This window comes from Nipponia nippon, unplaced genomic scaffold, assembly GCF_047370975.1.
Source record: "Nipponia nippon isolate SJK-2023a ecotype South Korea unplaced genomic scaffold, ASM4737097v1 scaffold_15, whole genome shotgun sequence".
Classification (NCBI taxonomy): domain Eukaryota; kingdom Metazoa; phylum Chordata; class Aves; order Pelecaniformes; family Threskiornithidae; genus Nipponia; species Nipponia nippon.
Window position 1 is genome coordinate 12,121,391 of NW_028262331.1, and position 24,835 is coordinate 12,146,225.

General features: G+C 42.9%; 1 protein-coding gene across 9 annotated transcripts; it reads left to right on the forward strand.

Annotated features, from left to right (window-relative positions):
- Nucleotides 1–42: 42 nt before the first annotated feature.
- On the forward strand, nt 43–24,688 carry RABGEF1 (RAB guanine nucleotide exchange factor 1). 9 transcript variants are annotated; one of them, XM_087752172.1, is made up of 11 exons: nt 43–170; nt 646–749; nt 10,531–10,716; nt 13,091–13,257; nt 14,307–14,426; nt 17,450–17,619; nt 19,199–19,280; nt 20,186–20,318; nt 20,716–20,807; nt 21,176–21,432; nt 22,477–24,688. In XM_087752172.1, the coding sequence occupies exons 3-11, from the start codon at nt 10,538–10,540 to the stop codon at nt 22,873–22,875; spliced, it is 1,599 nt and encodes a 532-aa protein (XP_087608298.1). In that variant the 5' UTR covers nt 43–170; nt 646–749; nt 10,531–10,537; the 3' UTR covers nt 22,876–24,688. The 9 variants fall into 9 exon arrangements, with proteins under 9 accessions (XP_087608298.1, XP_087608297.1, XP_087608299.1 ...); XM_087752171.1 differs by lacking the exon at nt 646–749 and having other exon boundaries at nt 49–170; XM_087752173.1 differs by lacking the exon at nt 646–749 and having other exon boundaries at nt 49–170; nt 17,453–17,619.
- The last annotated feature ends 147 nt before the right edge of the window (nt 24,689–24,835 follow it).

Below are 24,835 nucleotides of genomic sequence, written 5' to 3' on the forward strand. Positions count from 1 at the left end.
GGGCAAAGCAGCCCCTCGCTTCCTTCCGGGAAAGGCCCCGCCCCGGAAGTGACGACACGCCCTTCCGCCGCCGCGGGGAGGAAGCGCCAGGCTGCCGTCAGGGAAGCGCCGCCGCGGGAGGAGCGGAGCAGCGCGGAGCGGGGGTCGCCCCCGCCGCCCCGGGGCAACCGGTGAGCCGCCGCTCGGGCCCCCCTCGCCGTGGGGCCGCCGGGCCCCTGTCAGCGGCCGCCCGGTGCCGCCGGGCCCGGCCGCGGGAAGGGGATCCCCGCTGCGGGAGTCCCCTGCGCTGCGGCCGGGCGGGGGCGGGCAGTCGGTCAGTCGGGCAGTCGGTCAGTCAGGGGCTGCCGGCTGCCGGCTGCCGACGGCCCCCCGCCGCCGGTCGTTACGGTTCTCGTGGCGAGGCGAGGCGGCGTCGGAAGCCGCGCCCGGCGCCCCGCTGCGGGGTTCCCCCCTGGGCCTCTCCTGCGGGGCTGCGGCGGTGCCAGGGGTCCGCCGGGCTCCGGGAGCGGGGCTGCAACCGGGCTCAACGCGCTGGCGTACGGAGAAACTCGGGAAGCCGCTTCCCTCCGTGCGCAGGTCCTAAAACTAAGCTGGTTTTGTAATGTGTATTTTTAATATTTCTTAATTCTGTGGGTACGTTTCAAGAGTTAATCAGGGTGAAGGTGCCGCTGATAACGTCGCGAATCTGGACCTCAGCCTGTTTCCCTGCTAAATTCCTTGTGGATCAAGGGGGTTTTGATTCTTTGCTTGTAAGTATTACCGCTGCGTGGCTTGTTATTGTAAGGCTGGGGATCGAAGTCCTTTAAACTCCAGCCAAGCGAAGTCTGGAGTATATTTAAAATGCTGAGCAGCGCGTTTTGGATGCTTTTTTTTTTTCGCGTTGTTCCCTTGAAGTAGGGAGTGGCTGTATTTTCAGAGAGGGTGTGAGATACGGAAAGATGAATGACGCACTCGGAGTAACAAAAAACCTCTCTGAGGGGGTGGTTCCACGCTGTCTTCAGTCCTGCTGCTCCGGGCTGCCTCGGTCTGCGGCGGGGCACCCCCTTGGGCGGTGGGCTAACGGAGGGGGTTGCTACAGGCAAAATTCAAACCATTTTTTTGGGCTGAGCGGGGCCCTGATCTGGCCCGGTGCTGGGAATTAGTGGCGCTGCACAGATTTGGGGAAAGGGCGGCATTATGGAGGCTGCGATGTAAATCCGCTATTGGCGTGACTTGCCGTGCTTTTCTTGTTTGGGCTCATAGTCACGGAGCTGTTTTCGAAGCGGTGCTGTGTGTTGGCAGTTCCTCGTGCCAGTACTCTGGGCTGTGTACTGGGCAGCTCTTGGTTTTCCAGTTACCGGAGACTCCTTTGAGACTAACGACGGATCAGCGTAGAAGGCCGTGGTGTTTTCCCGGGGCAGTACGTTACTCGGGAAGCGAATGTGTTGGCCTTCTGGACGTGGTTACACAAGCGTGTTGCAGGGGGGAGGACTAGGAAGAGAATGGTAGCTCAGTGGAATGCTTTGCTGACAAAAAACCAAACCAGCACGCCACAGAAGGGAAGAATAGGATGTAAAGCCAATTATACCAATTCATAAGATCGCTTTACGCAACAAACTATGATTATAAGCTTGAAGATAGTCCATGATTCTGGTATTTAATTTTGTTTTGCAGTCTAGAACAGTCTTTCTCAGCTCCCTCCTTCCCCTCCTGATGTTTGCTATATAATCCCCAATTATGCTTTTTTTTTTTTTCTGATGATGGACTACTTGTGACCTAAAACTAGACCTAAAAATTGTGCTTCTGAAGTCCTGTTAAAATGCCGTCAGTAACAAGTCAGGCACAAAGCGCATAAGATGCTGAGAAGTTTTTCTTTGAGGTTAGAGGAAACTTAGTTTTAATCTGTATCCAGGTGAGCACGGTTGATGTCTTGGCAAAAACCACAGAGCCTGTAGAAGCCGATCGCTGCTGTTTCTGAGGAGATTTTAGAAGTTTTAGCTCACCTTCTTCATTTTCTTACTCGAGTTCCCAGTCAAACAGTACAAAGCCGTTTTTAGATGTTTCTTGTGATTTCATTTAAAAGTGCAATTATGAGTCGCATGTCGCTGGCGAGACAGTCTGTTAATTCATGAATACACGCCGCTCCTAGCTGAGCGGTCTTTGCTACGGGCGGTAGTTAAGAATTTGATGCGGACAAACAAAACCGTAGCTTAAGGTCGGTACTGACGTTGGAGGGGGAAGATGCATCAGGTTGGAGTGAGCGGTGAGCTCTGCGGGCAGAGTGTTGAAGCCTCACGGCCATTAGGTTTCAGCGGTTTTAAGCAGTGGCTGCAATTTCCCCTGCCAAATTACAGTTCCAAAGAGCGCGGTTGCTTCCAGGTGGCTGATCGGACTGTGCGGCTGTCATCGCAGTTAACAGCTGTTGCTTTTCTCAGGATCCTTAGCAACCTGTACTGTTTCCACTAGGAAACAACCGCTACAGCTGAAATGTCTTAATTGCCAGAAAGATGCACATTAAAACTGTGAAGACGTATCTGATCTACGCTGCAAAGATAGCTACCGTCTTTCTTTCCTGCTTCGGAAGGTGTCTCATGGCTTTCGTATTTTCTGTTCACGAGTCTCTTGGATCATGTAGCCCCACCCTTTCCTTTGGAGGAAGTTAACTCATGTTTAATTACCTTTCTGCTAATTACGTGCCTGAATGTTTAGGGTTACACATGAATCACAACTATTTCAACGCTTACATGGCTCTTAAGAATTTTGTGGCATTTGGGTCAGTGGTTGCTCTTTGAAATAAATCCATGTTATTTTAAGGATGTTTTTCCACTGGCAAAATTTGTATTTAGAGACCTTAACCCAGTCCCATCCTTCCACCCCCTCTGTTCTGAGGCGCTTTCTCGTCTACCTTGTAAATTTATTTTCAGTCTCTGAAGTTGCCTGCAGTTTTAGATGGGACTTGCTACTCGCTTGATGTGAAGTACGGCGTACTGTTCAGGCACCAGCAGAATGTGAATCAGCAACCGCTACTGTAAGAATTGTGTGTTTGGAGACTTCCCCGGTTTTTCTTCTTTTCCTGCTCTAAAATCCCGTGCCTGGGGATGGCCGTTAATGACCAGTTTCAGTGCGTGATCCTGCATCAGACATTGCGAGCACTCTTTGGAGCACTTTGATGTTTTTTAATGAGAAGAATTAAAGCACCGTGTTCATTTAGTGCTATGAAGACTTAAACTTGAAGAACCAAATCCCATTTGCTTCAGTCCAGTGAGAAGACTGGTGTAGGTTGTTGCTAAGAGTTGTGCCAAGATTTTTTTCAGACGACTGTTGATTTCAGGAAGTAGGGTGAGGTAAAGAGATGAGAGGGGGAAAAAACCCCACAAAACAAACCCAACCCAAACCACAAGCAGGCGGAGGGAGTCAGATGTCAGCAGACAGGTTTTTTTTTGTTCGTGGTCAAAAGCGTAGAAGGCTGGAAAAGGCTTCGCAGAAGTCAAAGGCGGTTTCGTACCTTTGTGCCAGCCTGCCTGTTTCGAATCCGCAAGGTGAAGTCTTTTCCTGTTTTTAAATATGTTTAATGAATTTGGTGCCAATATTGAAACTCATTTACAGAACGGTCTTACAAAGCCACTGCTTTCATTTCCAGAGTTAGCAGGCAGAGTTATTTAAAAACTGTTTTTCATCGCTTGTAATATAATTATAAATTGACTTGCAATTACCTCTTACTAAAGGCGCCTGTAGATTGATTAAATGAGACCCCTTTCTACTCAGTTTTGGTATGTGAGCTTTTTCAGCCAGCTCTTCCATCAAAGGTGACCTAAACAATCCAGGACTAATAAATAGTTTATGAAAAAGTCAGTATCTTGTCGTTGTGGCAGCGATGCAGTCTGCATTGACAATAAAGGTATCTGTTTGCAGACTCGGTCCCTGGGAGGTAAGGTAGGTACGTGTCAGAGAGGAACAAGAAAAACGAGCCGGTGGTGTCTGAACTCATGATAAAGTGATACGACTTCTAAACCTTATTTCGCACACGGTGCTTGTCCTGAAGCCAAAGCTGTGTCTGCAGTCTTTGGAAACCCTAATGTGTTATGAAAATTACCTTAGATTTATTGCCGAGAAGAACGTGTTGCATAAGAATAGTCTTTCGTGTGTGCGTTAAAGCAGCCCTTAGCGACAGATCCTATTTTTGATGAAAGGAGCCCCTTTTTCATAGTGCATAAAAGCTAAGAATGCGCTTGCTCTTGGCTGTGACTGTGATACCTGCCTTAAATAAGTTTACTATGAATTTTTCCATCTGCTTTGTAATCTGGTCTGTGTAAAAATTAGAATATAGTCTTTTGCTGTTGTCGAGAGCTTTGAGTCTGATCTGAAAAGTACAGTGTCCTGGAGCAATAACTGCTGCGACTTCAGTCCCCATTACGGGATACCGACAGAAATGGCCTAAGGGTTTATGGACTTAGAATTGGAGGAGAGAGCGCCTTTTGGAAACTTAGAGCTAGTTTTGTGCTTTGTGTAACTGGCCTGCACGTCAAGATGCCACCTGTGATCATCGGGTGTTGGCAGACTTCTCAGGTCTCTTCTTATCCCGTAGTTTTAATTGTGAAATAGCACTGATTCTGAAGGCTTTATCTTTAGTCCCATGGGAATGTAGTGGAAGATCATCAGAGAACAAAAGAATTAAAATAGTATGATTGCCTAATTCTGTGTCAGTGCAATCTGGTTAGTTCTGCACTGGTGGTGGTGAGCTTCACTGTCTTTTTCTACGAGCAGTCAGGATGCCAGAGGTCGGACGTCCAGCCTGAGGAACTTGGGCCTAGACCCGTACAGGAACGTGGGCATCTAAGGTGAGACGTAGGCAAGGTGTTGCTGCCTGAGCTTTGGTGGCTGTTGTGGGTCGTGTTCGGGTGTCTGTAGCTGTTTCCCAGTGGTGTGTAGGGAGTTAAGATTGTAGACTGCAAGTGTCTGAAGACTGAACGCTTTGATGGAATCCCTTTGTAGAGTTAGGTGTATCCTTATCGCTTCCCATGAGAAACTTGGGCTCCGGAGACCTGAAACTGAAAATCCTTGAAAACTAGAACATGGGTTTTATTAAGCACCTGCGTTCAATGAATACTGTTGCGCTTCGGGTCAATGGAAAACATTTCTTAAAAAACCACCCCTTCCTCTTTCCTCCCCTCTCCCCTGACCCCACCGGCCGACCTGAACGCTTTGGTTCTTTTTCTTTGACAATACTTAAAACAAAATGCGTGTTTCCTGTGTCTTAACTCTTTCTGTGTTTTCCTTAGTAAATCTTCAAAGAGGGATTGAAGTATGTGACTCGGGGAAAGTGATGTGGCTGTCCGCCAGCAGTATTTTGCAGAAAAGTTGGTTTTTCTGGTTTTGGCTCAGATGTCTGCTGCCACGACTGTGGTAACCGAAACCCCGTACTGTTTGCACACACGGTTTCAGCTGCAGCTTTGACAGAGTCGCAGAGGAACTGCTGGGCAGACAGCTGGTTTATCCTTCCTAAAAAAAAATGATGTGAATTTCCATTTTCTGAAGCAAGAGCTATGGTTTATTGGATGGCCTTCTTGGATGACAAACTTGACAGGAAAAATCTAGGGGTGTGAGCAAGGGACGAGAAACCTCTGAGTTGGTATTGCACTTTTTAAAAAGTATTTGCTCTAAGTAAATGAGTGCTCAAAATACTACTGAATAAAAAGAAAAAAATTTAAATGAGTCTAGGTACAGCAAGAAAAATGTGTCGATAGGAAGATGTATTCAAGAGCTTCAGAATGAATTGCGTTAAAGCAAGTAAAAAGCTAATTTTTAATTAAACCACAGTGGGGTTTTTTTCCACGTGCTAGACATAGTAACAAAACTAAATATTCTAAGATGTTTATGAAAAAGCTTCAGAAGGCAATCTGATCTCTCATTAGAGACCTTTGATGTGCGACCCTTCAAACATATCTGACATAACATGTATCGTATGCCTCATCTACCAACGGCGCACAAGTATTCATCTGCTCTTGATATCACTGCAGTTTGGAAGAATAAAGCTCGACATCTAGAACAGCGTGGAACGATGCAGCTGATGCCGTAGCTCGGAGTTAGGACACTGTCGGGCCGGGTGGGTACCGGCCCGGGAGCGCGTGTGGCAGTAACACCAGGAGCTCTTTGGTGTCCATACAGCCTGGTCCTGTGTTCCTGTGGTACAAAGACGCTGATGGCCAGCAATGGGACAGCTTTCCGTGTCGCAGTTGTCCAGGATAAACCCGCTTTCGCAGCCATGATGTAACAGCACACGTTAGCAGCGATCCTCAGAGCAGCCGCACACGCGGTGCGTTAGGTGGGGTTTAAAGATCGTGATCGTAGAAAGGGGTGTTTTCCATTTTTCCATTTCAGAAGAAAATGGGAGGGAAGAAGCTTTTACTTGCAAATAAGTAAAAAGGGTAAAGGGATTTTTTTGTAAATTAATAACTAAGTTGAGGAGCCTTTTGCTAAACTTTTCAAAGGGGTGATACTAATTAACATAGATATTAACCTTTGATGAGGTCTAGTACGGGTACAGAAATGAAGATTCTGTATCGTGGTATTTCTGAGGAACCGCGTAAGAAAGCGTCACTTCTGCTTTCCCTGACGATACTCACAGCAGAACTATTTGAAGCATTACTGAGCAAAGCGGTGTATGAGTATACTTTAAATCACAGGCGTTTGCTCCTGGGAGGGGGACGTGCCTCTTGGAGTTGTTGAGAAGTGTTTTAATTGGGATACAGGAGATGTAAAAAGGACGTTTGGCGCAGTGCACCTCTCCAAATCGTACTAGTTAATTTTGTTTATAAGCTTCTGGTACTTTATGTCCTTCTTGATTAGGTGATTTTTATTTTTTTTTAATGTGGAAGTTTATCTTCCTTACTCTTGTTTTCCTGACCTCTCAGTGGTGAGGAGCATGGACGCTGCTCAGAGCTGCCTGCTCCCCGACTCCAGGAGAGCAGCACATCTGCCCTTTCTTTTGGGTGACGTTACTCGGAAGCGAGCTTTGAACAGGTCACGCAGTCAGGGCAGGAATGAAAAGAAGAGATCTGACCGTGCAAATACATGGAGTGGTTGATCTTTGAGTGAAGAATGATATACCTTTGGCTGGAGAGGGAGGGGGAGAAGGGAGGAAAGAAAGGGGGGGGAAGCATTTCAAACACTCAAAAGTTCCGACAAAACATTTTTAGGAATGAACGATCATAAAGTACACAGCGATTTAATTGCAGAAAGTTGACTTGAGGTAGATTTTTTCATATTCAGTTTATGAAAACTTGAGTTGTTCAATTCATTAAAATGTAAATGCTGGCCTGCAAAAACTGGCTGTGACACTTTTTTTGTAGTGGCCCTCTGTCTTTAGAGGAAACAGAGAGCCTCTGCTTTAAGTGCAGCATGTGATTGCTTCGTATTGATTCAGGGTGACCTCTTTTGTCCCTGGGTCTGAAACTGATGTAACTGCAATCGCAAATACTTGACGGGGAGGAAGCAGAACAGCTTGCTTTCTGGTGGCTTGGCTTTGCAGCTCTTTGCAAACCTCTCCCGAAAGAATGCGGAAAAAAAAAAAATGAGTCTTGCTACCAAGAGGCCCGCGTTGCTTACTCCAGGGAAAGCTGCCGAAGTTGGCTGCTAAACAGAACCGTATGTTTAGTTCTGATGTACACACAGGGCTAGCAGGATGCCAGAGGTAACTGTGGCACTAGCGTGTGGTTAAAGCTCTGCGGATCCAGAAAGCTAATTTTTGTGTGGCTGTATAGAGATCGTGGAAGCGCATCATTGGCATAGAAACCGAGCATGCTGTTCAGCTTTCAGAAAGCAGGGCGTTGATGTGGGATCGAAGCATGGTCATGTATTTCATTCCGCTCCTTTAGTTTTCAAAAACTCTGGGTGTCCGAAGCACGGTGCTTTTGAATAACAACAGGCACCTGAATTCATGAAACTGGCCTACGGACGGCAATGGCAAACCGTTGTAGCTCGCTCCGTTGTAGTGGGTGATCGGATCGGGGTGTGAGGATCAGGGGTGTTACTTCCTTGGACGGTGGAGGTCAGTGTAAAACTTTTCTGAAGTTTGTGTTATGAAGATGTCTTTACCTGTTGTGTCTTTGTGGCTCCCTGTAGTTTACAATGCAAACATTCGGGCTGATCAGCTCTCCCGTTCATGGCAATATTGAAAATTTTATGCATGATGGTTTTTTTTCTAGTACAGGCACCCGCAATAGCAGTCTCTAATCAAAGTGCTGCTGCGGCTCCTGTTTTTAGGAAGTGGTCTTTAAACTGGATCAGGAGTTACCTGAAGGGTTTCGAGCTTTTGCTTCCCCGTTCTGTTCAGAATCGGTGATGAAGGGCATGGGCGATGCCCTGGGAACGGGCTGCGCTTCCGCGTCCTGCCGAGGTGCTCTTTCTGTCCCAGGCTGTGCAGCTGACAAACACCTCATGTTTGATTTCTGGTCCGCTAGGCAGGTTGTCGGTCAGCAGATCCGTGTACCATTCGAGTCAACATAAAGACCTCACGAGAGGAATTGGAAAAGGAAGGTAGTACAGAAACCGAAGGATTTTTGTGAAGGCGGTGGACTTATTTTCCGTTGTTAATTTGTCCATAGGGGAATGAAGTAAAGCGCTCTCAAATATTTAAAATCTAGGTTTTTTTTCATTTTGCTTTGCAGAAGCATATTAGTGCCTGTTTAACTATCAGACATTTCTGTGGGAAAGAGTATTCAGCTGCTCTCAGTCTGTATAAATGAGAAAATGTGTCTTTATAAATTATGCTATTAAGAAACCGATTCCCTTAATATACAGGTCCCTACAATGAAACCGTTTTCAGATTATTTTTAGAAACTCATTACTTCTTTCAAAGATAGAAAAGATGTTAGTGGAAGAAGCCTTAATACTTACGTAGATAAGATGGAATATTTAATTTGTTCCCCCCTCAGAGAAAATCATATCTGTTTTCCATTACTTTACTTAAAATAACTTGTTTAGATTAATGGGAAATGTTAAACGTTATCAGTCTTTTAAAATGGTTGATCTTGTACAATTCAGCTTGGAACAAAACAGCTGTTACTTCTGATGGGAGCAAACGGTCTTTGGTAACGACAGTGGTGCGTATCAGCTCCGTTTTGCTGGATGACCCGGAGAAGAGTTTGGGGCTCTGCCTGAGCCTCTTGAGTGCAAGAGCTTCCAGGGCGAGGAACCTTTGCTGGGCAGAAGCGTGAGCAACCAGAGATCCAGGTTCCTCGAGCATACGAACTTAGGGGTCATTACGAATCTCAGGGGGAAACAAGATTACTCTGACAGTTACTGACATTCTTTGATTTCAGAAGATGACTTTTCATCTTGCTTTCCATGCATTGCATCTCAACGTGTGCTCTGTTTTCCATGTGTGATCTTAAGTAATGTGCTGGAGGGGAGGGCAGGGTTGGTTTAAAAGTCTTCTGGCTTTCCTGTGAGAGGGAAGGAGTCCTCACCGCGCCTTTGGTTATGACTGTGAGAGCAAGAAACCGAACGGCGAAGGTGCTCGCTCAGCTTATGCGAAGCACTCTGTGCTGAGGATCGCAGGAAGAAAACGGGGCTGGATTTGGGGCCCAAGACCTGCTTTCCACGGCCACGCTGCAATATTTCTAGTGTCTGTGTATGTCAGTATTGCAATCCAAATGTCAACGTTTTAATATGCGGACCTTAAACTTGTTAGCGCAGGTGGTCCTGTGCTGCTTTTCTTCTACAATGAATCCAGCATTTAGAATGAGAATGCAGGCGTTGAAATGCCCCTGGGAGCAAGCTGGCATGTGGGATGGTTTCTGTCAAGCAAAAAAGGAAAGGGGAGGGCTGGATCGCTGGAAGACAGGCTCTGCACAGCGGTACTGTAGGCATGAAAATAAATCTTTTCGTTGCAGTCACTATATATAAATTCCATAGAGCTGTTCTTTGTACAGATGCCCAACTTAACCCTGAAGTAGCCTGAGCACTGAAGGAAATGGAGGTGCGCCTCGTCCACGTTAATGTCCCCTGCTGAGTTAGCCGTGATGCTTCGCGGCGCTGCGAAGACGTATTCTTTGAGGCCAAGGATACGTTACCTAAAGTCTCGCCAGTGTGATTCCTTGCAGAGACAGTCTCAGCCTGAATACAAACCTATTTACCTTTTGTCGCTTACTCAGTTTGCTTCTCTTTGGTGGTGACTGTAACTTTCTGTATTTCTTTTTTCCTCCATTGCTTTGTGCCTCTGCGACTGTTAGAGCAATGTGCTGGTGAGATCAGAGAACTGTGCCTTTTTCCACGTGTGTGCGTAGCTGTGTGACTGGTACCGCTTTCCAGGCCGGCTGTCTGGTACCGTTTGCAGGTCAAAGCTATGCAAACATATGCTAACGCTGCAGCTGGCTGTCGGGGCTGTGCGGTTGTATAACTGTGCCCTTCCTCCTGTGGCCTTTATTTTGTTATTATGGAACTATTCAATTAAAACAGGTGACTTCTTTCTAAAAGACAAACCTTCAAGAGAAATCATTTCTAGCAGGCTGTTATCATGTTTCTGCCTTTAACCCTTTTCTCTTTAAACAGGAAGAAAATGAACCTGAAATCTGAACGCAGAGGGATTCACGTCGATCAGTCAGAGCTACTGTGCAAGAAGGGATGTGGTTACTATGGCAATCCTGCTTGGCAGGGATTTTGCTCCAAGTGCTGGAGAGAGGAATACCATAAGGCCAGGCAGAAACAGATTCAAGAGGATTGGGAACTGGCAGAGCGGTAAAGAGCCCTCTTTATTCCTTCACCTTTTACAGTAGGGTGACTTCACTGAACACTATTCCTGTCCCCTGTTTTCTAGTCCTATTTACGCTGGCTCAGTTGCACTGTGAGTTCTCAAATTTGACCTCTCCAGCAGGAATTAAAATCTTCCTTTTGATGCAAAGGTGAATATTTATGACATTCTAATTTACAAGGTTTCAAAAGAAAGTCTGAGAAGTAACAAATGTAAACACCCCCCACCCTCTCAGCAAATACTTTGACCTAATTTGCATACTGAAATCTATAATTCTAACTAGCAGTTGGAAGGGTGGAAGTGACAGCTTTGATTAAAGTACCTCTGCCTCTGGAGACTGCAGTTATGGTCTTGCATATAGCCAGCACACTGGTTTTACATTTCAGCTACTGGTTTAAAAAATTGGGTCTGCAGTCATTCTTTTAAACTGCAGGGTTAAGCCCAAAAGCATGAAAGCTTTAGCCTTAATAATTCAGGTCATTTTTCTAAGCACGTATTTTCTGCAAAACAGTCTAGTTTTCCTAGTGTGATAAATGCTTGACCTTGAACATGGGGGTTGGAGGAAATCTATGCTTGAGTGAGAAAATAAGAGCAGCGACAACTGCTTTTTGTTGGATTTGGGTAGAAAGCAAAAGCATTATCCACTGCCTGAGAAAGTGCAAAGCATCCTCCTTTGTACTAGAGCTGTCCTTTGTGTGCTTCCAGGCTGAGTTACATGGCATCCCCTCAGAATTAACTGTTTCAGGGTTACGTCAGTTCTTGAGATGGAGGAGCATCTAGCTGTGTATTAAGAGCTGACTGGCCGTTGGCTTGAGCTGTTTGTTCCTATTGACGCAGATTCGCTATATACATGTACCTTAACGTATTAGTGGTGTATACCAGAACTCTAGGAAAGAGTGCCAATGACAGACACGTGCCTGCACTCCAGTCTGGAACCCTTGGGTGAGCTTGAGTTCACCTAGTCATATGTTAACCAAGGTCATCGGGGGGCGAAAAAGGAAGGCGAAAAAAAAGAGGCGTTAAGTGCAGTGTTCACATCAGCCTGCCTGAAGAAGGTGATGTCTGTGGAAGCTCTCTGAACTTGAGTTGGGTCCAAACTCACGGTTATGGTTTGGAAGCCCCAAGTTTTCTGCTATCAAACTACCCTAGACCCTCTTAGCTTAGGCCTTGAAGCAGTTTGTTTGTTTTTAAAGTTCTCTTTACTGTCTGGCACTGGAACGGATGAACTGCAAAGACAGGTAGAAGGAAGTGCTTGAAACCTTTCCTAGCCTGATCAGGAGGTGCCAGGTAAGCTGTTGAGTACAGTACAGAGGACATGTCATTTTTTTCCTCTGCCATAAATTTGGCTTAAAGAGTTAACAAGGACTTCAGTATTGCTAGAGCAGATAGTTATGCTGTCTTATAACATCTATGTACAATAAAACGGTGCATTTAAGGAATTCTTTAATAAGTAACTCTGCAGTAGGAGATGCTAAAGGAACAGATAAGCTGTGATTGTTTGCCGTAGTGAACGGACAAGCTTGTCAGCAGAGATAAGACCCAGTTCCTGCCTCAAGAGATTACAAATGCAAGACCATTTATGGTCCATCCTGAGCTGGATGGATTTTTAAAGAAAATTGCTCAACCTTTTAGCATCTTGAAGGGCAATATAATTTAACCTATTTTCATGCTCCTGCATGGGAAGAAAAGTAGCCGTTGAAGGATTAGTACGTTTGCCCTCTCCTACTTTGTACACGTAGATTGAAAGATGGGCTCGGTCTTTGCAAAGCACCCATCAACGTTGCAGTGAAGTGATTTGCCTCGTTCGTTCAATCAAGCATGTGTATTACCAAAGACTTTGAAGACAAATCATGACAACAGTAACGTCTCCCAGGATATTTCTGCGACCGTGACGGGTTATTTCACTTGCTCAGCTGCGGGCCATGGTTTTTATCTTCAGTAAGATGGTAAAGGACTGCCTGTGGTAATAGGTGACGGGCCTCGGAACAGGACACGGGGCGGAAGGTGACTGAATCGATCGTTGGAAGCGCTCCCACAGTCTTTCCTCTCACCTCTGCCTCTGTAGAATTCAGGGCTGTGACATGAGGGGCAGGTGATCATGATTATACTTCAGTCTCCTCCCTTTTGACCTTGCTATTTAATCCTCCCTGGCCATCTCAAGCTTTCCCTCACTTCCACTGTTACAACATGGAAAGAGTGGACTTAGTGTAGTGAAGGGAAATGTGGTAGGAAGCAAGAAATGAAGATGGGTGCAGAGGGCAGTTACCATGTCAAATGAGTAATTAATTTATTGCACAGGAGATTAGCTTATTTGTGCTGCTTTTAAGCACTTAAATGAGACCTACATTTTTCTAATTTCAGGCTTCAGCGTGAGGAGGAAGAAGCGTACGCCAGCAGTCAGAGTACCCAAGGGGCACAGTCCCTGACCTTTTCAAAGTTTGAAGAAAAGAAAACCAATGAGAAAACACGAAAGGTCACTACTGTGAAGAAGTTCTTCACTGCTTCTTCCAGAACAGGAGCTAAGAAGGGTAACTTTCTCCTTTGCTCTTAATGGTTCTGTACAACATGTTAAGTTAAAAAGTATTTTTGATAGATGCATTGTATGAAGAGGCAGAGTAATGCTCTGTGACTTGACTTTAAAAAGTTGCAATAATGATGCTTCCGGAGAGCGATATGTGGAGTCTTACTGAAAACACAGAAAAACGTGAGCTTTTGGGTGATGCCAAACAATCTTTTAAACAGAACAGTGCACTTCTAAATCGGTGGCCGTGTTTGTGTTAGTTACACAGGAGCGCTTCCACTAAACTGTAGGATGAGCGTATTCCTGGTGGTGGTCTGCCACCGCCCTGGTGAGTGGAGGTATCTTGTTCGTGTGACGCACATTCTTGCTGGATGCGTGAGTCAGCCGTAGTGTGATACTGTGGTTTAGGACTGGAAGGGGAGCTCTTCCTGAGAAAGGAGGAGAAAAGGTACTGGCTGTCAGTCACCTCAGACAAACTGGTATGTCTCACTGTGAAAGAAATGCTGATATAAAATATCAGATGATGCTGCCGTAATGGATCACTTCAACAGCTTTAGGAGAAAAATGGAATGTGTGAGCAGGGTGCCTTTAAATGAAAATAAATGTGAAAGGAAACTTGTAGTGTTTATGCGCGTGTGGGTTGTGAATATCAAGTTTGTGGTTGGCCGAATGTTTATTCTACAGCATATGTTACAAGTAAGAATGATTAATGGCACTGATGCCTTTGCATAGCAATAGCTTACATAGGCAGAAACTGGAAAATGCTAGACTGTGGAGGAGGCATTCCAGAAGAAAAAGCAATATTAATGTATCTTAGCCTCGTAGATGATGCATTTCCTTAATAAGAATTTCTAAATATGTCTGGATTTCATCTTAGAATTGTCTTGGCGCATGGGCAGCACCTGGCTAAATGAGGGATTCAGCTATGTATTAAGAAGAAATTTTTTTTTACGTTCATTCTTCTCACTTTCCATATTTTCTTTTTTTATCCCATTCACCGTCTCTCCTGACATGCTCCCGCTCTTGGTGTCTTGCTTGCTTTTGCATTTATTTCAGTGGCTCAAGAGAAAATCGTTAAGCAAGGACAGCTTGGGAGGGAGCGAAATGCTGATAACATTCTCAGGGACTTGAAGGAGATTTTTACTCCCTCCTGGGAACTGGCTTCCCCTACTGAAGGTAATGCAGTACAGCTTGAGCAGGCTGGCTGCTTGATTTTAGTAAGCTTATTTCTTAGCTGGGCTTTGCAAAATACAAACTAGGGTTGTGCCAGTTATAACTTGTGCTGTTGGATATGAAGATGACAAAAAAAGCAAGTCTAGCATCTTGAAGTGAATTTGAATCTCTAAACCAATTCTTTGCTTTTTGGTAGGGAGAGCATAGGAATAAAGCTGAAGCTTCTTTGAGCTCTACTTTGGCGTGACATCTGAAGGATTATGCAGTTTCAAAAAAATAAGAATTTTGGAAGAAGTAGCTAGATCTTGTGCTGCTTCATGTTTTTATCAAAAAATAATCCCAGGTTGCCATTATAAATCCGATTTAAACTGAAGTAGTTTCAACTTGTATAGTTCACGCTTCAAGAACTTGTGCCTTCTCAAAACATCTGCAGATGTTTATGATATTAGTCAAGAAGACAATTTCAAATCAAGAGAAGACATACTGGTTTCATTTAAACCCAAAGGATGCCAAAACCCTTGATGCAAACAGTTTTAGGATCTCGTCCTATGTTATTTGTTTGCAATTCTGACGTGTTCTGCTGACTAAAGAAATTTGAAGATGTACCGTTCTTTATTTTGCAAATTACATGAAGATGATGAATGGGTGTGTGCAGTAGAGCTAATGACAACACCTTTTTGTATTCTTTCCTTGGACTCGGATCCATGACCATGGCACAACCATAGTGAATCACTGGAGTGCTAATGTTCTGCTGTGACAAGTAGCATTTTTGTAGAATGCCTTGAGAAAGCTTTTAATATTAATAGTGTTAATTCTTTGTAAAGGTGATCCTTTCTTAACTCTTCCCATACTCGTTGTTTTGGCATATCTCCTCTACTAGGTTCTCTTTAACTTGTTCAGATGGAATTTCTTTTCTGTAATCAGCTTCTTTTTAGTTAGACTTAATTCTTGTAGAGTACATGACAAAGCTGAAAATATGTTGTTGCTGAAGGTACATGTGTTCCTGCAGTCCTTAGTAATCAGTGCGCGTTGTACAGATTCATTGTCCTTAAATCAGGATTTCAATGCAGAGATTAATGAAGCTGCAACACTTCTGAGTGACCGCATGTAGTTCCTGGTGTGACTCGTTAAAAAGACAGTTCATTCTAACATTGGTTTTTTTAATGCCTACATTAACAGTAACCTGCCTCAGTTGACTACATCTCTCTAGTAACCAAAAAAATCATCTATTTTCAATTTGTGACTGAAAAAATCATAATCGTGTCCCTTAAGGTCAAATAGCAGAATGAGGTTCGTTATTTTTATAATACAGTGAACACAATGTTGAAATGAGGAAATAAATCTTCAGCTGTTCTTTGAAATGAAGTCGGTAATTAATTGTGGAAAAAATATCTTACCATTCTAGCCTTTCAAAAGTGTACCTGCTTGCTTTGTTTATTATTTCAAAACTATGCTCTCTTCTTACCGGTCATGTAATATTAAATGTGACAAATTTAGATCAATCTGCAGTAATGGTTGCCCTTCAGCTTGAGCACTGCGCGGGCATTCTGTGTTAAATCTTGGGTATGAAGAAGGTTGGAGGAAATCCCCTCTGGAAGAAGTGTGCTTGTGTAGCGAGAAAGGACATTGACTTGCACTTGCTGTCGATTGCTACAGTTAGAATGTAAATATTTGTAAAACCTTTTCCATTCTTATCACCTAAATACCATAAATGTTCCAGTGGCACCTGAGCAGACTACCCGGAGAAGGTTATGCTGAAGGGTAGAGGTCCTGATGAGCCTTGTGCTTTGGCCAGATGGTCAGTGTTTGTTAGGCACTGGATCATGCAGCTATTTGCTCTTTAAAAGCAAATAACAACAAACAAAAGTCCCCCAATAAGCTACCTCAAGTTCAAATGAAACATACCAATTTAAATACACTAATCCCATTTATTTCCTTCTGTTTTGGAGTTCTACATGTATGCTTATTGAAACAAGGCTTTTTTTGTTGTGCATGTTGGTGTTTTCAGATTGAAAGGTACGATTGTATCACATTGATCATGAATATTTTCATGTTTTCTGTCTCTCTGCTGCTTGCTTTTCATCATGTTCATTTACATCATCTCTATTCAATCCTTCATTTTGAACAGTGTTGGCTGGCAAGTTGAAAGGTGGGTGAACTAAACTTGGGTAGTGAAGGTATTGGATCAGTACAATTGACTTGCAACGTACACCTTGGAAAAGCAGATGTGTTTGTGTGGAAAAGCCCGGTGGTTGCAGCTATATAAACTTGCATCCAGTGCTGTGTGCAGTCTGTGTTCCTCTCCTTCTTGAGTGCCAAGCAAATGCTTCCCGGAAGAGATGCGGTGCTTCTGCTCTGGCTGAAACACAAATGGCCAAGTTCTCATTTACACGGAGGTGCGATGCTGGCATCTGCTGCCCAGCCAAAGGAGGCTGCAGCATTTGCACCAACCCCGTGCTCCCGTTCCTTGCCTTGTGCTGCTCCTGTGACCTGGGAGGAAGCCGGCCTGGGGAGCTGATCAGGCTGAAAGATAGCTCCCTGAGAAACACCCATTTCTGACTAGGGCTGCCCTGAACTGCTGCTGCTCCCTGCGCTAGTTCGTGAGCCAGGTGGTGCAAGCAAAGGAGCAGAAGTGCAAAGGTGAGGGAAAATGGAAACGGGACTGCTCCGTTATCTTAAACTGCTGCAGAATCCTCTCTGGAAGCCTTGGCCTTACATGGAGATGCCTTACCTGGGAATGAAAATGTAAGAAGCCGGAAAACAAACCCATGTTACAGTAATTTGCTAATATAAAAAGGCCATTAGTGTAAATGAGTATGTGGCTATCAGTGTTTCGCTTCAGTGGAACACTTGGTTTCCTAGAGTTCTGTTTAATAATATCCAGCATTTCACTGGTGAAGCTTCAGAAATAAATGCTTATGCATCTGCACAGCTGAAAAAAACTTGAAATTGTAATACACGTTAAATGCTTCCTGAATTCATCCATCAGTGTAAAATTTTAATCTGATATGCCCAAATTTTCCCAGCAGAGATCCAAGAAGCCAAGGCTCCCAGCCCTTCTATCAACAGGCAGGCTAGCATCGAGACAGATCGAGTATCCAAGGAATTCATAGAGTTTCTCAAGACATATCATAAACCTGGACAAGATATCTATAAGCAATGTAAACTATTTTTGGACACAATGAATCATAAGAGGGTAAGTTTTGCATGCTTTTTACATAAATAAAATGGGGAAATTAAGGAGAGCTGGAGAAAATGCTGCTCTCCTTCCAGCAGTTTGGGTTTTGTGTGTTGCGTACAGGAGTCTTCAGCCGATGTGCTTAGTCAAATGAAGATCTAGTGGTGTCTTAAATTCTGAATGCCATCCTCTCTGGTACGGTATATGACCAAAGAAACCCTCAAACCTCGGTATCTCGGGTGTCTTGGGAGAACTTTCCTTGCATCCCGAATAAATTAGTTCTGAAAGATAAAAAGTCTGTTGAACAAACAATTTTCTCGATAAATATGAATGGAAATTATAATATATTACATAACAAGTTTGTAGGTATCTTAAGTCTAAGAAGTTATGAAGATATACAGTATCAAACCACATGTCTCCTTTTCTTTGGGGAAGGAGAACTTGACTGTGTGTGTTTGGGTTGTGTGGTTTGTTTGGTTTTTTTTAATATGGAATAAGGGTTACGTCTTCATTCTCCATATAAAAAATTCAATGTTCTTGAAATATTAACGTGTCTGTAGTGCCACCTATGGTTGAAATGAGTCAGTATTCAGCACACTTTCTCCCCCCCTTCCCTATTCAGTAGGTAGTTACTCAAATTATATCCTCCACTTGGGCTGGAAATTAAAGGGGGTTCTGATGGAACCTTACATGCCCTCCACTTTGACAACATCTTGAAGTTTTTTTTTTCTTTTTAGAACTGATTCATTCTGAGCATAGAGTTTGTGACAATAGTGTGTTATTACTGGTTATAAACACCGAAGGGGCTCTCGTTTCCTGGTTCCTTGATAGCTTGTGCTAATCTAAAAGAAGTCTTTCTCAAAACCAATTTGCTCCCACATGTAAACCAGGCCTAAAATGCAGCGCTGCCATCAGAGCTGAGACTTTGTGTTCAGGGTAACTGTCTAGTTTTTGGCCTTGGAGAATCCAGAAACTAAGTTCTCTCTCCTTTTTTTAACGTATGGTTTTATGGTGCCGTTTAATGGTGAAACGTGACTTGATCTGTAAGTTGGTTTTAACCCTTCAGACCTCCATTATGCTCTTCAGTAGCTCCGTTAATGCTCAAAAGACAATGTTGTTTCACAAATAACATTGTGAATATATTTCATAGTAACTTTATCATTAGAAGTGTTTACTGTATAAATATCCTTTCACATATGTGATTTATGTTCTTGGTTTTTTGGTATGCTGTATATCATCTTTTTAAAAGTTATAGACACAAAATTGGGAGCGAGCATTCTGCTTAATAGTCTAAATTCTTTTGTCACCGTTACTCAGGGATGTGTCTGAGGAAAAGGGCATTGCAGCTGTCCAGTTCCATTGCTAATATACATCTGTTCAGCAGGTAAACGTAAGTCTTTCACATGTTACAGAGCCAGTGTGTCTTGGCTTCTCACATTTTTTGAATATAATTTAGCCAACATAAACACCTCTGACGAAACATTTGCATTCTCAGACTGTTACTGCAGCTGGACACTTTCCTTAAACAAAACCAAACCCAAGAGGCATTGCTGCCATTTCTTCCACACATGCACACTTAATCAGTTTTCTGTTGCAGGACCTAAGTATTGAGGAGCAATCTGAATGCGCCCAGGACTTCTATCAAAATGTAGCAGAGAAATTACAGACACGTTGGAAAGGTATCATGCTGAGAAAGTAATGATTTGAGGATAAAGCCTCTTGCATTTTCCAGTAAAAATGAAGCATTCCTAACCAGCTTTCAGAAATGCTGTTAACAAATTCTAGCACCATAGTTAGAACTATTCCTAGCTGCATCAGTTCTATAAAGTTTCGCAGTCCAAATTATTTGTTTTTACAGGTTTTTCTTAAACTCTCAATTAAATGTGGTTCAGTTGTTCTCATTTCTTGTTTTAAATTCAATACTATTTGTTTAAAACCGAGGTTGAATGTGTAGGCTCAACCCAGTTAGCGGGCTGTGAGCCTTATGTTACACGGTAATGCACAAGAGGCCAGTGAGACGGGAGCGTTGCTGTTGTGGACTGTTTTTACGTGCCTGGTATGTAAGTGGCACAGCTTAAACATACCCAGGGATTTTTTTAGACATAAACAGGAACAGAGGACTTGGAAGACCTCACTGGGTTTGTTCTCAAAGACTGTATTTTTGAGAAATAGTCTTGTAAGCTACAAGCAGCTGAACCTGGTTTGTGTGTTGAATGTGCTTCATTGTGAACCTGTGGAGGCTGCCCAGGGCCGGGGCTGAGTCCCCGTCCGTGGGGGTATTTCAAAGATGGGGAGATGGGGTGCTTGGGGACAGGGGTCAGTGGTGGGCTTGGCAGTGCTTCCAACCTAGACGATTCTATGAATCTGTTCCGTGTACGTACGTCACTATGGTGTTCTCGCCGTTATATTTTTACTTCTGCTGTAGAGAGTGCAAATACTCCAGGTATATCCATTCTGCGTTAACTCCGGTTGGCTCAAGTCAGTAGTACTGACCTGGTGCTGTTGGGACCAAACTGTGTTAAATCTGCCAAACAGCCACAGAATACTTGATTTACTGTATTGGGCTGGGATTTGTACCTTTCAGTGCCCCCTGAAAAAGTTGAGAAAGCAATGGATCAGATTGAAAAATACATTATGACTCGACAGTATAAATATGTCTTTTGCCCTGAAACAACTGACGATGAGAAGAAAGATCTTGCTGTCCAAAAGAGAATCAGGTAAGGCTTTGAAAGAAAAATAGTTGCGTAATCCACAGTCCTGTGAATGAGCTCTGAATCAAGCACATTAAAAATCTTTCGCCGTACATACAAAAATGGCAAGCTTTTTAACCAGAAAGTTAAAAACACTTTATTTAAGAAACAGAAGGAATGAATAGAACAAACAATGAAAGCTGTTACGCTAGGAAAACTGATTGGTGTGCTTTTGTTCAACCGCAGCAAAAAAAGAAAATATTTTTTCTGAAAATAAATTACTTCAGTGGAATAAACTAGGTTATAGCTGGACTAGTGCCTCATTACACAAAGCGCTCCTTGTTCATTGAATTCAAGAAGCAGCTGGTTTCAAACACCTGAATGTTCCTGGCAGAGAACGGTTTCACATTTTTTCTTGTCCTAGGGCTTTGCACTGGGTAACTCCACAAATGCTGTGTGTTCCTGTCAATGAAGAAATTCCAGAAGTCTCCGATATGGTTGTAAAAGCAATTACAGGTTTGTGAACGATAAAAGTTTACATTTACAGCTTTAAATTTCAGATTTCTTGTTCATAGAAATTATCTTCTGCTGTCATCAGAAGGGGGTCCTGGCTTTCAGATTTGCAGTAGTCTTTGTGGTGTTGGACTAGTGTATCATCTGTGAAGCGGGAATAATTTTTCCATCACAGAAGCATTTAGGCTTGCCTGATCTATTTTAAATACTTGGACTGAGGCAAGAGAAGGTTGAATAAACAGATACTTTTATGGAACATCACCCACCACAGATAACAATGATGCAATTTTAGTGTTGTCTAGTAAGCGTCCTACTCATTCGGGTGTCTGATTAATATGGTTTTAATGATTTGAGAACTTTTTATCTTACAGATATTATTGAAATGGATTCAAAGCGTGTCCCTCGTGATAAATTAGCGTGCATCACCAAGTGCAGCAAGCATATATTTAATGCTATTAAAATCACAAAAAATGAACCAGCTTCTGCTGATGACTTTCTTCCAACACTTATATACATTGTTTTGAAGGGAAACCCACCCCGCCTGCAGTCTAACATCCAGTATATAACACGCTTCTGTAATCCAAGCAGGCTCATGACAGGAGAGGACGGCTACTATTTTACCAATCTGGTAAGTGCAGGAATAGCATTGACGCTTTATACAAGAAGATTGTCTTTTATTTGGATGTAGGAATTTCCAGTAAAGGCAAACACAGCATAACGTAGAAGGGAAATTAAAACTACTCTTCAAATAGTGGTTGAGGTTACTTAGAGTACAGCAAGCTCTTTTGCTTTATATCCCCTCTCTCTTCCTTCTCTGCTTTCCAAACCAATCAGTGCTTTGCTTTCTTTATAATATTAAAGCCTTTATTTGAACAGTCTGATGCTAAGACTTGGGTATATTTTTATTCTGTAGGGACATAAGTACTTTCTGTTCCTAAAATCCTGAGTTTGGACTGTGCAGGTGTTAGAGGTGCAGAGTTCCCCATTTAAGCCCACGCGAGTTTCTCTCTTGAAGGGACCGCAGACCTAGGCCGTTCATGTGTGGAGGTAAACGGGCTTTTTAAAGCTTCTGCAGGAGGCATTTGTAGGTATGCTTGTTTATATTAGAAGGGATTATGATTACGGACTTGGCTTCTCTGCATTTCATCGTAAAGCAATTCTCGAGAGAAAATATGTAGTTCAATGAAATATTTGGAATGTTAAAAATTCCTTTCAGTAGGAGGAAAGCATCCACAAGGTAAGATGGGCATTTGGCATTCCTTCCTTCAGCAAATGAATAGAGAGCCTAGCAGATCTCTGCTGATCAGATTATTAAATATCAATATAGTGCTCTTGTCGAGTTGTCATGGCCTGTTCTTTCTGGTCTCTCAGCTCCAAAATGCAGTGCCCCTGCCGTCTGTGGTGGACGTTATCCAGTGAGTCCGTAGCGTTCAGCTGAAATGGTGTCTTCTGTATCGTTGTCCGAGTTTTCGACTTCTTCAGACTTTGGGGAGAGGAGAGAGGCGTGTGACCTGTCTGATGTAGTTAGCTTCTGGAAAAGCTCTTCAGGAGCAATCTGTTGAGGCATTAAATAAAATAATCAGTTACTGGTCTAACGGCAGGATAACAAAATAGAACGCCGAAGTTCCGATCTGTAGCTCACGATGATGCTTACTCTCTGTTTTGTTCGTAGTGCTGTGCTGTGGCCTTCATTGAAAAACTGGATGCTCAGTCTTTAAACCTAAGCCAAGAAGATTTCGATCGCTTTATGACTGGCCAGACATCCCCGAAGAAGCAGGAATCTGACAGTTTTTCACCTGATGTGTGCCTGGGTGTTAAGCAAATGTATAAAAACTTAGACCTACTATCTCAGTTGAATGAGAGACAGGAAAGAATTGTCAATGAAGCCAAGAAGCTTGAGAAAGACCTAATAGATTGGACTGATGGAATTACAAAGGAAGTCCAAGATATTGTTGAGAAATATCCGTTAGAAATAAAACCAAAAAATCAAGCCTTAGCAGCTATTGACTCTGAAAATGTGGAGAATGACAAGCTGCCCCCACCACTGCAGCCTCAGGTTTATGCAGGATAATTGTCAGTGTTAACTCTGAAAAGCATCCGTGTCCTCCCCTAGCACTACCTGCTACTTGGGAAGGGAAGTAAGTTTAAGGCTAAAAATCAGATGAGCTTAAATCAGTACATTTTTAAAGGTACATTTTTTTTGTTAAGTGTAATGAATTGTATTTATTTTAGTCAAGTAGATTTCTATTAGGCTTTTGTGGGTTTTTGAACTGAATTTAAATTTTCTACACAAACCGGTGTAATTTTTAAGCAACACTAGTCCATTGACATCTTTCCTGAAAGCTTCCTTCTCGGCATGCACTTACTTGTTTTTAATAATTAGTTTAACTTAAAGAATTCGAGTTGTAACAGAAACTCGAACGGTACCAATGTTAGTCTGAATTTATTCTGTAGCTGTAAAGATGAAATATATATTGTAAAATATGTAAAATTGTAAATAGATTTAAAATCTAATGTCTCGACTGTGCATGACATTTTGTGTAAGAGTGAAAATGATATCAAAGTGTTCATTTTGGCACCTTTCAGTTAAATCACGTTGCAGTATAAAGGCAAGTACACTGTTAATGTTTAAGCTAGATGGTATAACTGATGAATTGCAGTCAGAGAGGATATTGTAGTGATTTGAAAACTTGACACTCATCTTGTAATCTGCTCTGTAAAAAAAAAAAAAGTGCTATTTAAAATACGACATTTCTTCATGTAGACGTTCTCTCTGCTTTGTCAGTACACCTGATAGCCTTCGGTGGTGCACGTAAGTGCTGATATTACTGCTTTTGAAGAGGATGTTGAGCCAAGCTTCAGAAAGGCAGGAAATATTTTTATTAAAAATTGCATAAGGTGGAACAAAAAGGGGGCGGGGAGGAGAGAGTGCAAGAGTTGCACCAAAAGTGGCTATCTTTTCTGGCATTGCCTAGTAATTTCCATCAGTGGTTTAGGTCTCGGTTGCTTTTTTTGACAATCCTGGTAGATAAATAAGTTCATATAATTAGAGGCTGCTTTTTGGAAGAAGCATGAGCCATTGCTCTGAGCAGAAAAGTGCACTTTAGTTTCATGAAACGGCAGTCTTCTGATCGTTAGTGCCCCCCTTTAGCTGGGGGAGTCACCTTGCTGAGGTACCGAACGTCAAGGTAAATACGGCCGTATGTCACTAGAAGTTTAACTGGTGTATTTCAAGTTACGAATAGCTCATCCACAAAAAGTAACCTCTTGCAATATAACTTTTTTATGCCAGTGAAACATTTTATATATCATTTTAAATATCTTCCAGTGAATCCAGTCTGCCACGACTTGTTTGTGTACCTGAGATATCTAACAGAAAGCTACTTAGCTCGAACTATTCTTAAGCAATGTTAAATTCTTAGCATTAAGGAGGAAAGTACCTACCTCTCTATTATGTTCCACTGCTCTGAAAACCCTGCTGTTTTAAATTTGCACTGCAATAATTTCAGACCACAACTGTGATTTGTCCCTCTCTGTCAAATGTAGTTAGCCTTACGAACTATGCATTCCCAGTGGTTCCGAGAGAACCAGTTACCCAAAACTCCACTGCTGAGGTGGAGCAATGAGCTAATCGGATGATCACAAGAAATTACATTATTTAACGTATCCATGTGTCACTGCGCCCAAGTTGCTTAGGATCTGACCAGTGCGTGCAGTAAATAATACTGCAAAGTCTTTATGTTCTTTATAAACACTAGGTGCTAATTCCGATATCCAGGTACACAGGTTTTCCTGAGGGGGTAATAAAAAAAAAAAAGCAAACTTTTAGCTATTGTGTAAATTGCCATGTTTAAATAAAAGTGTGTACATTATGCCCTCGTTAATGAGTTCCTAAAGATCTCGTCACTGCGTTTTGTTATGCTGTTAATGATTAATATGAATATAATTGTGACTGCTTCTGCGTTCTCTGTGTTGTGGGAGACAGAATTGCGAGTGCAAGTCTAGGTGACAATGTCTTTTTCTTTGCAGAA